Here is a 16,694-nt window from a genome sequence, read left to right as displayed (position 1 = left end):
TGCATCGTGATCCTACAGCCTGTGAGGTTAATGTATGGTTCAGCGGGTGTGATGTTTCTTGACGGCATTAGTATTTTCTGGTGATTCCTTTTGTTATATCTTACATGAATATCTTTATATTCTCATTAGTATCCTTGACACATGTATACTTCCAGAAGAAGCCAGATTGTGTGTACAGGATTTCTCCAACATCAGTATACTGTGTATATAGCACATCACCATAAATACCTTTGTACATTTGGTATTGTTTTAAAATACTTGTGACGGGAGTCACTTTGGGTGGGGGGCCCATGGAACCCAGCTCACTTTCGAGAGGTGGGGAGACCCATGTCTCAGCTCCCCATATCCCTCTTATGTGTAATTCACCCTGTGCCTGTTAGGGGTACAGGGTGATCTGTCCTAATATTGGGGTCGGGGGTTGTTGTTTGATGTTATGTGGTTGCATCCCATTGTTGTATTGTGTGTCTGGCTTGGGAGCCAACTATTATGGGATGTATGTGTTTATGTGTATTGGCTTGGTGGGGGGTGTCTCCAGCAGCCCTTCCTGCTGATGGGACTGTCTGTTGGTGTGTCTCTTGTTACTAAATGTAGATTTTCCCGCCTGTTTCATCATGCAGGGAGGGGGAATTGTCCCCTTGAGTGTATATATCTTGTATCTGTGTTAAAATAAACTAGTCTACCTTCTGGCTTACTTCAAATCTGGTGTCGTCAGGATCTTGGGGTAACAGTAGCCAGAGTCACTGGTCTTGTGTTCCAGAGCCTGAGAAGCAGCTTCTTGACGGAGATACCCAGTCGTGGGTGTCTGGGGTCTGTTACATTACTGTATTAAAACTTTCTGATATTTTAACTGTTAAAGTGGTTGTAAAGGCTCAAGGTTTTTTATATTTACCTTCATGCATTCTATGCATGCAGCTAAAGAACCTTGTGTGTGTAGCATCCCCCGCAGCTCCCTCCAATACTTACCTAAGCCCCCTCTGGATCCAGCGATGTGCACTGGAGTCTAAGCTCTCCCGGAACTCCCTCTTTTCATTGGCTGAGACAGAAGCGGGAGCCACTGGCTCCCACCACTGTCAATCACAGCCAGTGAGCCAATGAGAAGAGAGGGGGCGGGGCAGAGCCACGGCTCTGTGTATGAATGGACACACGGAGCGGCGGGTGTCCCCATAGCAAGCTGCTTGCTGTGGGGGCAACTGACAGGAGGAAGAGGCCAAGAGCGCTAGCAGGGGACCCAAGAATAGAAGGATCCGGGCTGCTCTGTGCAAAACCACTGCACACAGCAGGTAAGTATAGACATGTTTGTTATTTTTTCTTTAAAAAAATAAGTCTATAGAATCACTTTAACTTGTCTGGTTGGAACTATAGCACCTACAAAATTCCATTGCTGCTACTTGAACTATCTGTCAATGTTCACTTCAATGTACTGTATCGATGAAACAGAGGATTGCCACCCAAGGATAAGGAATAGTATTAGGATTACAGAACAACCCCCTCGCCAAATCTCTGAAACCTGATGGGAGGTGTACTGTGGTTACTGATAGGACTGCAGGGTGCACAAGTCAGCCTAAATGTTAGAAGAGATATAGGAAACACTTTCAAATGTACTGAACAGACCAAGAGGGAAAAAATAATAATAATATTGCTAGGGTTTACATACGCTTTACACAACTTTGTTGGCAAGGTTTATATGTACAATGGCCTTATTACATAACTCATTAAAATAGATACCTCCTTGAAAATACGAATAATTTTCAGTTTTTCCATTTCCATTCCTAAGGCCTTTGCTAGCAAGGGGTCTATTTATAAATGTTTCACTCAAAATTCACACAGCTCTCACCCGAGATTCATATATTTTTCTAAATTGAGGTCAATTGAAAAAAAATAAATGTGAGTGACAGTTTACGCCATAGAAACACAGTCCAGGTGTGTTCCAGGTGCGTTTTTACATGCACGTTTATGACGAGTTTTCGACGCGTTCCAGTTCATTTTTCCCCCCTCTCTTTTTCTTCAACTTAGATAAGGATATGTGTGTTCCGGTACGTTCTTGGTGCATTTGGGTGCACTCCGGTGCGTTTCTGGTGCATTTTATTGCATTGCAGTACAGTTCAGTGCAGAAAAAATGCAGCATGTTCTTTTTTTTCTGGAACTGAAACGTAATGGAACTGATCGCACTGGTGTGAACTATGCCATTGGAAACCATGTAACCTACTATCAATGCATTTTTGATGCAGAAAAAAAATGCACTGGACTGCATTTGGTGTGAACTGACCCTTAATCCTGGGTAAAAAAAACTGTGAATCTTGTACGAAAACATTTATAAGTGGACCCCTAGGGGGAGATTTACTAAAACTGGAGCACTCAGAATCTGGTGCAGCTGTGCATGGTAGCCAATCAGCTTCTAACTTCAGCTTCAAATAAACTTTGAAAATAAGGCCTCTTGCACATGGTACTAAATGTTTGAGCAAGTGTTTTTGTTTTTTTTTTAAATGCAATTTCAGGTGCTTGTTTTTAACATATTCGCACTTATCCACATAATTGCGCACATGTGCACGCACAATATATTCTTAGGGAAAATTCATTATTATGTATGCTCATCTGCACATATTTGCACATATTTGCGCAGCAGGCGGCATAAATTACTGACCAAAAATGCAGCTTTTCCTATTTTTTTTTCTTACTGAGGAATATGCGGAGCTTATTTACACGCTTGTGTGCAAAGGCACATTGTAAATAAGGATCTACATTTTACCTCAGTAAAAATGCTCTACTGGGCTTTTTCAAGCTGCACGGTGCAAGAGGCCTAAAACCTGGAAGCTGATTGGTTACGATGCAGAGCTGCACCAGTTTTAGTAAATCTTCCCCCTAATGTTTTTTTTTTTTTTTTTACTTTGGAGGAAAAGTACTATGGTCATAATCAAATTACCGTTCTTGCTCCATTTGGTGCAGGCTGTCATTTTTAATTGCTTCTATAACAAGATTAGAATGTGGATCATCCTAAAAATAAAGAAATATAAAAATAACTCTGGTAAACGGTGCTGGAAGCCAAAATCAGACTGTAGATATACTGGGTACACAACAATAAACAAATATTGCAGGATAAGTAATCCCATAACAGACAATGGGTTAAATAACAATTTGGCTTTTTCTTAAGTAGAGGAAAGCCCATCCCTCCAAGATCCAAGGTCTGTCTGCCAACGGCTGTTATGACGCACCTTACTTCGCTTTATGCATTGGTATTGCCTACCAACCCACCTCCTGCTGGATTCTTCATTTAGATTAGTGGTAATAAACCTCTTAAAATCCACCCAATATTGAATATCTAGGCTACTTTTAAGAAATACAGTAATACAGGTGAAACTCAAAAAATTTGAATATCGTGCAAAAGTTCATTTGTTTCAGTCATGCAACTTAAAAGGTGAAACTAATATACGAGATAGACTCATTACATGCAAAGCAAGATAGTTCAAGCCGTGATTTGTCATAATTGTGATGATTATGGCTTACAGTTCATGAAAACCCCAAATCCACAATCTCAGAAAATTAGAATACTGTGAAAAGGTGCAATATTCTAGGCTCAAAGTGTCCTTCTCTAATCAGCTAATTAAGCCAGAACACCTGCAAAGGATTCCTGAGCCTTTACGTGGTCTCTCAGTCTGGTTCAGTAGGAATCCCAATCATGGGAAAGACTGCTGACCTGACAGTTGTGCAGAAAACCATCATTGACACCCTCCATAAGGAGGGAAAGCCTCAAAATGTAATTGCAAAAGAAGTTGGATGTTCCCAAAGTGCTGTATCAAAGCACATTAATAGAAAAGTTATGTGGAAGGGAAAAGTGTGGAAGAAAAAGGTGCACAAGCAGCAGGGATGACTGCAGCCTGGAGAGGATTGTCAGGAAAAGGCCATTCAAAAGTGTTGGGGACTTTCACAAGGAGTGGACTGAGGCTGGAGTCAGTGCATCAAGAGCCACCACACACAAGATGGATCCTGGACATGGGCTTCAAATGTCATATTCAAATGTCAAGCCGCTCCTGAACAACAAACAAAGTCAGAAGCGTCTTACCTGGGCTAAAGAAAAACAGACCTGGTCTGTTGCTCAGTGGTCCAAAGTCCTCTTTTCTGATGAGAGCAACTTTTGCATCTCATTTGGAAATCAAGGACCCAGAGTATGGAGGAAGAATGGAGAGGAAAACACTGCAAGATGCTTGAAGTCCAGTGTGAAGTTTCCACAGTCTGTGTTGATTTGGGGAGCCATGTCATCTGCTGGTGTTGGTCCACTGTGCTTCATTAAGTCCAGGGTCAATGCAGCCGTCTACCAGGAGATTTTGGAGCACTTCATGCTTCCTTCCGCAGACGAGCTTTATGGGGATGCTGACTTCATTTTCCAGCAGGACTTGGCACCTGCCCACACTGCCAAAAGCACCAAAACCTGGTTCAATGACCATGGGATTACTGTGCTTGATCGGCCAGCAAACTCGCCTGACCTGAACCCCATAGAGAATCTATGGGGCATTGCCAAGAGAAAGATGAGAGACATGAGACCGAAAAATGCAGAAGAGCTGAAGGCCGCTATTGAAACAGCCTGGTCTTCCACAACACCTCAGCAGTGCCACAGGCTGATAGCTTGCATGCCACGCCGCATTGAGGCAGTAATTGCTGCAAAAGGGGCCCAAACCAAGAATTGAGTACATATGCATGCTTATACTTTTCAGAGGTCCGATATTGTTCTATGTACAATCCTTGTTTTATTGATTGCATGTAATATTCTAATTTTCTGAGATTGTGGATTTGGGGTTTTCATGAGCTATAAGCCATAATCATCACAATTATGACAAATCACAGCTTGAACTATCTTGCTTTGCATGTAATGAGTCTATCTCATATATTTGTTTCACCTTTTAAGTTGCATTACTGAAATAAATGAACTTTTGCATGATATTCTAATTTTTCGAGTTTCATCTGTAGGTTTGATTTGATTATGTAGCACACAACAACAGTTCCAGGTGCTGTTGGAGAAGTCTGTCCCAAAGTCATGTTATTCAGCTGGATGGAGTCACACTGTTGCAGGTCAGGAAGACTGGTGTACACAGATAGACAGGGAAGGGATGGCTGTCATTTGCAGGGTATTTTTGTAGGCACCTTGATCCCGGCAAATGAAAATTTGCAGCCATTTAGAAAGTAAAAGTGAAATAGAGAGGGGAGATCTGATCAGATTCCTTAACCAAAAAGAGAAGGTGGTTGTGTGGCTTCTGAAGGGTGCATGACACTTTTTCCAGCCACAGGCGAAACAGAGGCTTGATTTGCACATTTCTTGAGAGTGGCAAATGTCCTGGGATTGCTCTATTATTCACCAGGCTGGGAATCCCAGGTAAGTCATACAAGAAAGACTGGAAGAAACGGTGTGATCTTTGTAGTCATAAGGAGGTGCTATGCATCCTTTTGTGGCCAAACTACTGGTGGTAAGGAACACTCACATCTTTCAGGAACACTGGCATAAGTAAGAGACAAGTTCATTAACATGGAACAGAGCCTACATCTCACAATGGAGACCTGGGAACATGCTAGTAGTTCTAAATTCTACCCAAAATTGAGTATCTAGGCTACTTTTAGGAAACCCAATAATGAGTTTGGGTTGATTATGTAACACACAATAACAGAAACTGTGACTTACGCCGAGTGAGAAATACTTGTCTTCATCGTCAATTCCAAGTGGTGCAGCTATTAGTTTTTGGAAAGCCTTTTTCATTTTGTCACGATCTCCAATAGCAAAATAGCACAATATCAGGTTGTAGCCGGCATTTAGGTTTGGAGACTCACTCATGATGTGCTCGAACGATGTAATGGCATCTGTGTACTGCCCAGTTTTGATAAAGCTCACCCCAATATTCTGCATGATCTTAATCCTAAATGAAGGAGAGATAAGAGAAAGAAAGAAAGAAAAATAACCATGGATTTAACCTTTATATAAAATATTTGATGTCATTGTAAATACTCATGACACATCCTTTCCCTAAAAACAAGTTTCAAAAACATTCTGTTTTTGCAAAACAGGTATTATAAAAAATGTATACAGTTTAGGAACAGGATTAAAGCAGTATTAGACCCAAAATCAAATAATTCTTATATTATGCATTCATTTTCTTTTTTAGGCTTTCTTCCCTTTATTTTCACTAAGTGATCTAACCCGTAAGTCAGTATTTTTATTGTTTTTTAATAGAACAAGCTTGTCCTGCACAAGTGGCCATTAGTGGGTTGAAAAAAAACATTTAGCACTTACATGGGTGCTTACAATGGCCGGCTTTTATTCATTTACTATATGTAAACCCTTTGTTCCGAAAGGAACAAAACTGTTGCTGTAACTGTATAACATGTTAGCTGGAGGTTGGCTTCAATTTGTGAGTGTATCTAAATCTGCTAGCACACCTAACATTCCCCTTCTGCCAGTCTGACAATGTTGCTGTCTAAAGGTGTCGCTGCTGCTCATTGATCCAGAGTGTAGGCACCCTAAAACAGGAGGTCTATTACTGTCCATTTCACCAGGTGAAACAGAGAGGAAAAAGCCTAAAAAAAAAAAAAAAAACCTAATGCAGCCACCACATTTAGCTGCAATATATAAAATTTTGGGGTTTAAGACCCCTTTAAGATGTTTATTGCTACTGATTCCTTAAACAACCGTGTCAGTTGATGTAATATAATTGGATGATGTGGCAGGGAAGGCAGAGACTCTCTCTCTACAGAGGATCAGGTGGAGGGAGATGTGTCTTGAGTCACATTGTTAAAATAATCAGCAAAGTGTATCACCAACACACCTAAGTTGCTCTATTAACTTTGCGTTGCAGATTTATGCGACCACAGGGGTGCTGTGTTGAAACAATTCTTACTGAACCAAAATCAGCTTTCACCAACAGAAATGTACCAATACACTCAAATAGCACGCTTTCTAGCAACCCTAAAACATGCTGGAGACTTCCACTCCAATGGAACATTTATGCAAGAATTATGACAAGCATACTAGGTAAGTCTCAAAAATGTATATATTGTTGCATTCTAATTCCTCCAAACTATCTTATATGGAGAAATGGAAACAAGTCCTGGGCAAATCAATGGACAATGCAGAATGGGGAAAATTGGCCCAATACAACTCTAAGTCCTTTGTCAATACCTCATTAACAGAGGCCAATTATAAGGTCTTCTTAAAATGGTACATGGTGCCAGTGAGGATAGTGTCCTTTGTTTCAGATGCTTACCCCCATTGCTTAGTGTTCAACATATGGTGAACATGCCCAAAAGTTAATAGGTTTTGGATATGTATATATAAATTTGTCTATTCTCTCATCCAGGTAAACCTCATTAAAATATCCACAACAGGCCCTACTGGGAAGTCCAGTAGAGGGGATGCGGAGACATGTGAGCCGGTTGATAACCTTTATCTTTACTGCATCTAGAATCTCAATTGCAAGATCCTGGAAGTCTCCTGTGATCCTGTTTCATCTTTTGAAGGCCAAGTTGACATGGATCATGACAAATGAACGCCTGTACGGTATCTGATTAATGTGTCCCAGGTTTTTACATATTGGCCCTCTTTGAGAAAACTTAGGACCCATGGATCTGATACTTTACAGATTCCTCATGACTTGGATAGCATACTCATACCTGGACCTAGGGAGGGTGCACCTTTCCTCCTCTTCTCCTTCCTTTCCTTCCTTCTTAGTTTTTCTTTTCTTTTTATTTCAGTACTCCCCTTTATTAGGGAGCGATTCTTTTTTTTTTTTTTTTTTTTTTAATATATATATATATATATATATATATCTTTAACTGCTGCATGAGGCATGCTGACTATAATTTATCTCATGGTGGGCAACAGGAGATATTGAAGGTGTGTCCAAGAGGCAGACATGTTGCACACCATTATAAACTCTCTGAGTACACATTGGCTACAGCAGACTTGTCAAAGGCACAGTAGAGAAGAAACTTGCTTGCCCGTTTTCTCTCCTCGCATTCTCATCTTGTCTAGCAAAGCACACCAAAGGAACACTCTGGCCTTTAGGACCTTCAATTTAGAGATATTTTTGTATCTTTCTTTGTCCTTTACACTGATATGTGCCTAGATGTACCTGACGTTGGATCTGTATTTTCTCCAACCCACATGTTTATGGGATGACTTTTGTACTTTATTAATTAAAAATTAATAAAAATCATTGAAAATGAAAGTTGCTCTGTTAACCATTTAGGTGTGTTGGTGACATTCTTTGCTGATTGGATCCCTTTGTGACAATGCCATTTGTTGCCGCAGCACAAATGGTTTGACAATGTCCCAGCTGTTTGGAGTGTGCCTGAACTACTACGTCATTACATTATAAAGTCAAACTATATCTACGTATCTGTCTTTGCTAAATTTCTCTTATATTTGGTGGAATAGGAATACAATCCATAATGCTGAAGCCCGCTGTTGGCTGATGTCATTCAGTCGGTCTAGGTCGGGATCCACCCCAGAGTCTGGAGCGGCACCTGGCTAAGCCATTCAGCAAGGCGCTGAGAACCTGAGCCAGCTGTTCCCTCCCCCTCCACAGCCCAGCCCTCAAGTGAGCACTGGGGAGGCAGAGCATAGAGCGGCGACTGACAGTCACCACTCTCTGCTCAGAGCGGCTTTCAGAACTCAGCGGTTATGTGAACGCTGAGTTCTCACTCTTAGAGCCGCCGGGGGACAGGTGCAGGACTTAAGTAAAATTGAGGAAACAAATTAAAGCCCACTCTTCTCTTTTAAAACAATCTACTGAGATCATGGCACATTTGAGAGCTAATGTCATAGGTTAGATTCAGTTTATCTGTGGGAAATAATTTTAGAGCAAGTGCTGGGAAGTACAGAGTCTATTGTTACTTGGTGCTCAATAACCTCAATACCTGAGTCACCAACCTGCAGCAGGCATGCAGCAAGAGGAAAGACAGCGCTCCTGATCTGTACAATTGTTCCGAAGTCACCAGGTCAGCATAAAAGCCAATAAACAAGTATTTTCACAAGGAAGGTCAGCAATGGAAACCTCTATATTTTTTTTCAGTATAGGTTTCCATGAAAGAACAAAAAAAATCACATGGTTTAGATCTTTATTTATATATACAGTCAGGTCCATAAATATTGGGACATCGACACAATTCTAACATTTTTGGCTCTATACACCACCACAATGGATTTGAAATGAAATGAACAAGATGCGCTTTAACTGCAGACTGTCAGCTTTAATTTGAGTGTATTTACATAAAAATCAGGTGAACGGTGTAGGAATTGCAACAGTTTGCATATGTGCCTCCCACTTATTAAGGGACCAAAAGTAATGGGACAGAATATTAATCATAAATCAAACTTTCACTTTTTAATACTTGGTTGCAAATCCTTTGCAGTCAATTACAGCCTGAAGTCTGGAACGCATAGACATCACCAGATGCTGGGTTTCATCCCTGGTGATGCTCTGCCAGGCCTCTCCTGCAACTGTCTTCAGTTCCTGCTTGTTCTTGGGGCATTTTCCCTTCAGTTTTGTCTTCAGCAAGTGAAATGCATGCTCAATCGGATTCAGGTCAGGTGATTGACTTGGCCATTGCATAACATTCCACTTCTTTCTCTTAAAAAACTCTGTGGTTGCTTTTGCAGTATGCTTTGGGTCATTGTCCATCTGCACTGTGAAGCAGCGTCCAATGAGTTGTGAAGCATTTGGCTGAATATGAGCAGATAATATTGCCCGAAACACTTCAGAATTCATCCTGCTGCTTTTGTCAGCAGTCACATCATCAATAAATTCAAGAGAACCAGTTCCATTGGCAGCCATACATGCCCACGCCATGACACTACCACCACCATGCTTCACTGATTAGGTGGTATGCTTAGGATCATGAGCAGTTCCTTTTCTTCTCCATACTCTTCTCTTCCATCACTCTGGTACAAGTTGATCTTGGTCTCATCTGTCCATAGGATGTTGTTCCAGAACTGTGAAGGCTTTTTTAGATGTTGTTTGGCAAACTCTAATCTGGCCTTCCTGTTTTTGAGGCTCACCAATGGTTTACATCTTGTGGTGAACCCTCTGTATTCACTCTGGTGAAGTGTTCTCTTGATTGTTGACTTTGACACACATACACCTACCTCCTGGAGAGTGTTCTTGATCTGGCCAACTGTTGTGAAGGGTGTTTTCTTCACCAGGGAAAGAATTCTTCGGTCATCCACCACAGTTGTTTTCCGTGGTCTTTCGGGTCTTTTGGTGTTGCTGAGCTCACCGGTGCGTTCGTTCTTTTTAAGAATGTTCCAAACAGTTGTTTTGGCCACGCCTAATGTTTTTGCTATCTCTCTGATGGGTTTGTTTTGTTTTTTCAGCCTAATGATAGCTTGCTTCACTGATAGTGACAGCTCTTTGGATCTCATCTTGAGAGTTGACAGCAACAGATTCCAAATGCAAATAGCACACTTGAAATTAACTCTGGACCTTTTATCGGCCCATTGTAATTGGGATAATGAGGGAATAACACACCTGGCCATGGAGCAGCTGAGAAGCCAATTGTCCCATTACTTTTGGTCCCTTAATAAGTGGGAGGCACATATGCAAACTGTTGTAATTCCTACACCGTTCACCTGATTTGGATGTAAATACCCTCAAATTAAAGCTGACAGTCTGCAGTTAAAGCACATCTTGTTCGTTTCATTTCAAATCCATTGTGGTGGTGTATAGAGCCAAAAATGTTAGAATTGTGTCGATGTCCCAATATTTATGGACCTGACTGTATATACACAGTATAAATATATTTTTTTTTTTTCTGCAGCAACAGCTCGACCCCTCCTGACAGTATTCTAAAGTGTTCCATACCCTGTCACTGTAAAAAATAATATAATAGATGTGTGTGAGATAAAAGAAAAAAATATAAACAGATGTGTGTGAAAGAATAGAGTTATTAATTTTTTACTCTTATCAGAATACAACGGGGAATCTGGTGCAGGTGTGTACAGTAGCCAATCCAGGTTTTATTGTGAAAGCTTAATTGAACAAACTGAAGTTAGAAGCTGACTGGTTACTAGGCACAGATGCATCAGATTCTGTGTGCACCAGTTTTAGTAAATCTCCCCCAATGTTTTTCATAAAAGTGTAAATAAATATCAACAATTCTTGACAGCATGATATTGAAAAAAAGCAGCCTAAATCATATTTTCAAATAGTAACTAGTACTTTCCTCGGCCCAAATGTTTGTACAGGCTATTAACGTTTACTGACTGTGCGGGGGAAGTATACACATTTTGCAAGTTTCCATGGAAATAAAGTACACTGAGGGTAATTCTGTGAACACTCTGTAGAGGATATGTTAGGACTAAGACAGCAAGCAAAATTTCACAATACACAATGGGGTTGACAAAATAAAACTGGAGAGTTCAAAATCTGGGCAGTTCTGCACGGTAGCCAATCAGCTTCTAACTGCAAGTGGAACTTCATTCTCACAATCAACTGACCTTTCTAATCCTTATGCTGCTAGCATTCGTAAATAGATTGGAAAGTATATCATATTTACTTGTTTTTAACATCTTTTTATTTACTTCCTGGTTTCCATGCCTAGGCAAATGATGTCATACATTGCATGATTTTTCAGGAGAGGAGGAGGAGCTTTCCTGGTTAAGCACACCCTCCTACCTGCATGCCTGAGCTAAGGGCAGATGCATTCCAGGAAGTAAATGCTACATGAATCTTCTGCCCTTACTCAAGATGGCCAAGGCCAGAAATGCTAGAGGGTGTTTTTCAGAGTGATTTATCAGCAAAATAAAGCATGGAAACATGAATGGGTGGAGGAGTATACTTTGAATATTAAAAATTAATTAGTGTTTTGGGTTTATAGCACTCAGATGCAGTGAAGTTCCGCTTTCAGATTGTTCAATTAAGCTTTCACAAAAAAGAAACTGGAGGCGGATTCCTATGCAGAGCTGCACCAGGATTTTGCACCCTCCAGTTTTAGTAAATCAACTCCAATGGATGTTTTCATTTTGGAAAGGCAGCTGAAATCAGATTATAAAACAGTATAGAGTACTTTCCTTGGCCCCCAATATTTATATAGGCTATTGAAGTTTAAAGTGTCCAGTGGAGATGTACACATTTTGCTTGTTTCAACGGAACAAAGGAATGCTGAGGGCAGTTCTGTGACTGTTGTGCAGAGAATACTTCAGAACAAGACACAGGCAAAATGTCTTCAATTCCTTTGGGACACGATGGATGCTACCATTTTACTTTCCCGGCTTAAAATATATTGCAAGATGTCATGGGTTTCCCAGTACTAGAACCTTGGCTATGACTTTTGGGTCCTAGACCTAGGCTACATTCACATAGCTGACTAGCCAGGGGGTGAATAACAGCATTAGGAATCTGCTGATTCCTGCACCAGTTTCTGCCCCCTGTGAGCAACTTGCTGCAGCCACCAAGCTCTGTAGACTTCAATAGCTATCATTGAAGCACATAGGGATTTGTGGCTGCAGCTAGCCAATCACAGGTGGCAGAAACAGCTGCAAGAATCATCAAATTCCCGCTGCTGTCATTAGCACTGGAGCTTGTCGTCAATGCGAAAGTAGCCTTAACGTGGTTGTAAAGGCTAAATGTTTTTTACCTTCATGCATTCTAAAACTCATCCTAATACTCACCTAAGCCCCCTCTCAATCCAGTGATGTGCACTGGAGTCTCGGTAATCCCAGGACTCTCTCTCCTCATTAGATGAGACAGCAGGGGGAGTCATTGGCTCTCACTGTTGTCAATCACAGCCAGTGAGCCAATGAGAAGAGAGGGGCCAAGTCGCAGCTCCATGTGTGAATGGACACACGGAGCAACGGGTGCCCTCATAACAAGCTGCTTGCTGTCGGGGCACCCAAAAGGAGGGAGGGGCCAAGAGCGCCGGCACTCAACCCGAGAAGAGGAGGATATGGGCTGCTCTGTGCAAAACCAAGCCTTTACTATCACTTTAAATGTTTATCAGCACATCTTTTAGCATTAGGTATTATTCACTGTCAAGAAGCTGATAGTTGGAAGGTGTGGATCCACGCTGGGGTGCCCACCATACAACAATAGAAGGTGGAGATTAATAAAAAGCTCCCATGTGGGAAAATGATCTATGACCACAGAGGTTGCCCATAAAAAATGGCAGAAAGTGTGGGGTATGTGGCTGGCAGAATCTTCTATTTGATGTCCATTAAATACAGCTTCCAGTGGACAGTGATTCTTATATGTTTTGGCCAAATGTACTCTGGCTGCAGTGCCACATATGAATTTATGATCTATGATGTCTGAGGGTTTTTACTAAGTTCCAAATAGCCAATTTGAGATGGCATACAACCTTTTGGTTTTCAGATTTTACCAACCTAATATACTCTAAATATATTCTAATTACCGGTATACAGATTTTGCTATAATATTTTGCACCTATTCCTGTGAATAATCTGTGATTAGGGCTCTCATTTCATTTGTCTTCAGCAACTGATAACTTGCCAATTGTCTATGCAATACAGCGGAGACCTTGTCTTACCTATTTGTTTGACTGAATATGTACAATGTAGGTGCATGTCTTTGTCACCATTGATGATGTTACTTTATACCCATTTCAATGCCAATTAAAATTCTTTTGGGTTAAAAATATCAAATATATCAGAAAGAGTTTCTCTTGCTCTGCCGCAAATGCTCACAAAAATCTGTAAGCATCTCAGGAAGTTACTTGCCTCATCTCTTTGTGTGCACCAGGGATCTGGTCAAGAGCCATACGATAATATTTTATTGCTTTAGAATAGTTCTTCTGTTTCAGATAGATGTTGGCCATATTGACCTTCAAGCGGCCTGTTAAAAAAAAAAAAAAAGTTTGAATAAAGCAACTGAAAGCAAAGTTTTTCTTTACTGTCCAAGCAACCATTGGTATAGTGTTCTACAATGATGGGAATGGATGCACAAAGTCAAATAGAGGTTCAGGATTCTGGCATAAGTAGAAATACGACTTTCATGGATTACTATATATTTTAAGTGAACCTGTGCCCCATTTTCAATATCTTAAAAAAAGTAAAAGCACTGCCTAAGTGCAGGCATGACACAATGCCTGGGATTACTCTTTTTACCAGGAAAGCCTCCTCAACTCTCCAATTTGTTTTTTTTTTTATAGTTTCTTGCTGGTGTCTTACTTTCCCTGTTTTTCCAGCTGAACCCTGGTGGAGTTTAGCAAAATAAAATGATCAAACAGGGACACAGAAGAGGCTTTTAAGGCTAATAAATGTTGATAGCAGGCATCTTACTGTGTCTGCTCCTAGGCAAGATTTCTACTTTCAAAAGGTTTAAAGTGGAGTATATGATCACTTTAAAGCTGGACTCTAGGAAAGCAACCAATTACAGAACCAATATTTATATGTAAACTGTTACCTGTAAAAGAATTTGTAAATATGTTAGCTTGTGTTGCAGGTACAGACAGTAAATCAATATTGTGCACCCACTGACATTTCTCTCTATATGGTACTAGAACTAGAAATTGCCCCTAGCTTATTATTGGACAGTAAAGTAGAAAAAGCAGACTGATAAGATCATCGTTTTGTTCTCTCTTTCTGTCAGTAGACCTCCTAAATTAGAGTGACATTGTTGCACTGTGCTTTGCAGATTTATGGTGCAGTTCCTTCCTCTCCCAATCTAAAGACTGTTGTGAAGCAGATTACAGGAGGCCAAGATCGAGAGAAATATAGATATTTTTTCCAGTTGTATGCATAAACTAATTTTATAATTTTTAATAAATCTGAAACTCTATTAATGGGTGCTTTTTGGACCTCTCTATGAAAATCAGCTCTAAGCTAATCGGCTGTGCGGACAGCTGTGAATAGCTGCGGCTGCCAAAGACCTGTCATGATAGTGAACATCACTCCTGTCGCTGCAATTCCTGTACATTCGCACTGATCTAATTTGTCAGTGTGAATGTACAACCACCATTCCAAAAAAGTTGGGATGCTGGGTAAAATTTACATAAAAACGGAATGCAATAATATGCAAATCTCCTACACATATTTTATTCACAATAGAAAATAGAAAACATATTGTATATTTAAACTGAGAAAATGTACCATTTTAAGAAAAAATAGGGTAATTTTGAGATTGATGACAATAACACTTCTCAAAAAGCAGGCAAAGTAAGAGGTACTAACAAAGAAGAGCTCCAAAAATATTTTTCCACTAATTAGGTTAATTATCAACAGGTCAGTAACATGACTGAGCATCTTAGAGATTCAGAGTGTCTCTGAAGTAAAGATGGGTAAAGGTTCACCTATCTGTGAAAAGCTGCAACTAAAGATTGACAAACAATTTCAGAATAATGTTGGGACAGGGCCATGTTTACCATGGTGTAACATCCCCTCTTCTTTTAACACGCTCTAAATGTGTAGCCTAATAAAGGATAAATATACTTTGGTGTAGTTATCCTTCAAGTTACTCTCTAGTGTCTTATACTCACATGTTGAAACTCCTGTAATGCCTGAACAGACAATAGCACATTTTTCAACAGAGCTCACGACTGCTCCCTCAACAGGTGGTCATCAAAGTAGGCTAATACTGGGGTCATCATCTTGGTGAACCCACGAGCTGAAAACAAGAGGGTGAATACCAGTGCCACAAAGTGGCAGTTTGGGAACCCACAGCGAAGTGAAGGAAATGCGCATGCACTTGAAAATGAGGACATAAAAAAGGTATGCATTTTTATATCCAAAGAAGCCCGAAAGTCTCCATGTTGAAGTGAAATTGGAGCTCCAATGAAGATTGGAGCTGTGAAATTCAAGATAGGGGGGATGCCCCTTTGGGTTTGGAAATGGTGAACGGGTCGGAGTAAAATCCTTGAAAGCATTCTGCTACAGTAATGATACATGGGTCCAGAAGACCCAAGAAGGTTTGATGGAGATCTGCTAATCTGTGCAGTGAAACAGGAAGGTTGGAGATGAGAAACCAATGAGGGGTAAGGCAGCAAAACTCCAGTTTTGGTCCTTTTCCACCTCCAGCAGCCAAGTGCTTGCAAAGGTTAACAAGCATTGCCCCGGAATGGAAAGTGGGGGTGCAGCTGCAGGACAAGGAAAATTTGCCTGGGGATTTGGCAGACTTTGAGCCTCACACCTTGTGGGTGAACTGGGAGCAAAGCTTGGGTAGAATTCTTAACAGATAATAAGGAGATTGATATTGCAGTCTGTTCCTTAGGTATTTTCCACTGTAGAAGATGGGCTCTCGCCCCCATCAACATCCTTGATAATGGTGTCAAGAGTAGATGCAAAGAGATGTTGTCTCTCAAAGGGCATGCAGATCAGATGCTTCTTGAAAGCAGGTTTCTCAGTCCAGCACTTTAACCAGTGTCCTATGCATGTGTACTGACAGGAGACCCATGAGAGAGATAAGCAGGAAGCCTCCAGCAACACATCACAACTTAAGTTTAAAGCTACAGCAATTTGCACTGTGCATTCTATAATTAAGGGACCAACTGCAGTAGTGAATAGTAAGATATCTTTTAAGGGATTTTGACCAGTCAGCCATGGTGTGGCCCTTAAAAGTCACAGCTAAGATAGGATGAAGAGTACGACCCACAAGTGAGAAATACGGTCCAGAAAGGGCCTCCAACTGCTGATAAAGTTAGATCCCTAAAAGAAAGGTGTATCTTACATCAGTATGGGAGTTGCTTTGTTAAGACACTGCTGAATC

At 40.7% G+C, this 16,694-nt stretch overlaps 1 protein-coding gene across 1 annotated transcript in view; it reads right to left on the bottom strand.

The window, feature by feature from the left end:
- Positions 1 to 16,694, bottom strand: part of IFT88 (intraflagellar transport 88) — a 151,388-nt gene that overhangs the window by 73,179 nt on the left and 61,515 nt on the right. The window contains exons 11-13 of the mRNA XM_089685780.1: positions 13,712 to 13,826; positions 5,666 to 5,897; positions 2,921 to 2,991 (exon numbers count right to left, since the gene is read on the bottom strand). Of these exons, the coding sequence (XP_089541906.1) occupies positions 2,921 to 2,991; positions 5,666 to 5,897; positions 13,712 to 13,826 (418 nt within the window). The remainder of the gene's footprint in view (positions 1 to 2,920; positions 2,992 to 5,665; positions 5,898 to 13,711; positions 13,827 to 16,694) is intronic.

Source organism: Staurois parvus, unplaced genomic scaffold (assembly GCF_062004578.1).
Source record: "Staurois parvus isolate SC_StPar_1 unplaced genomic scaffold, SC_StPar_1.0 ptg000387l, whole genome shotgun sequence".
NCBI classification, from domain to species: Eukaryota; Metazoa; Chordata; class Amphibia; order Anura; family Ranidae; genus Staurois; species Staurois parvus.
This window is presented reverse-complemented; position numbering and strand designations above follow the sequence as displayed.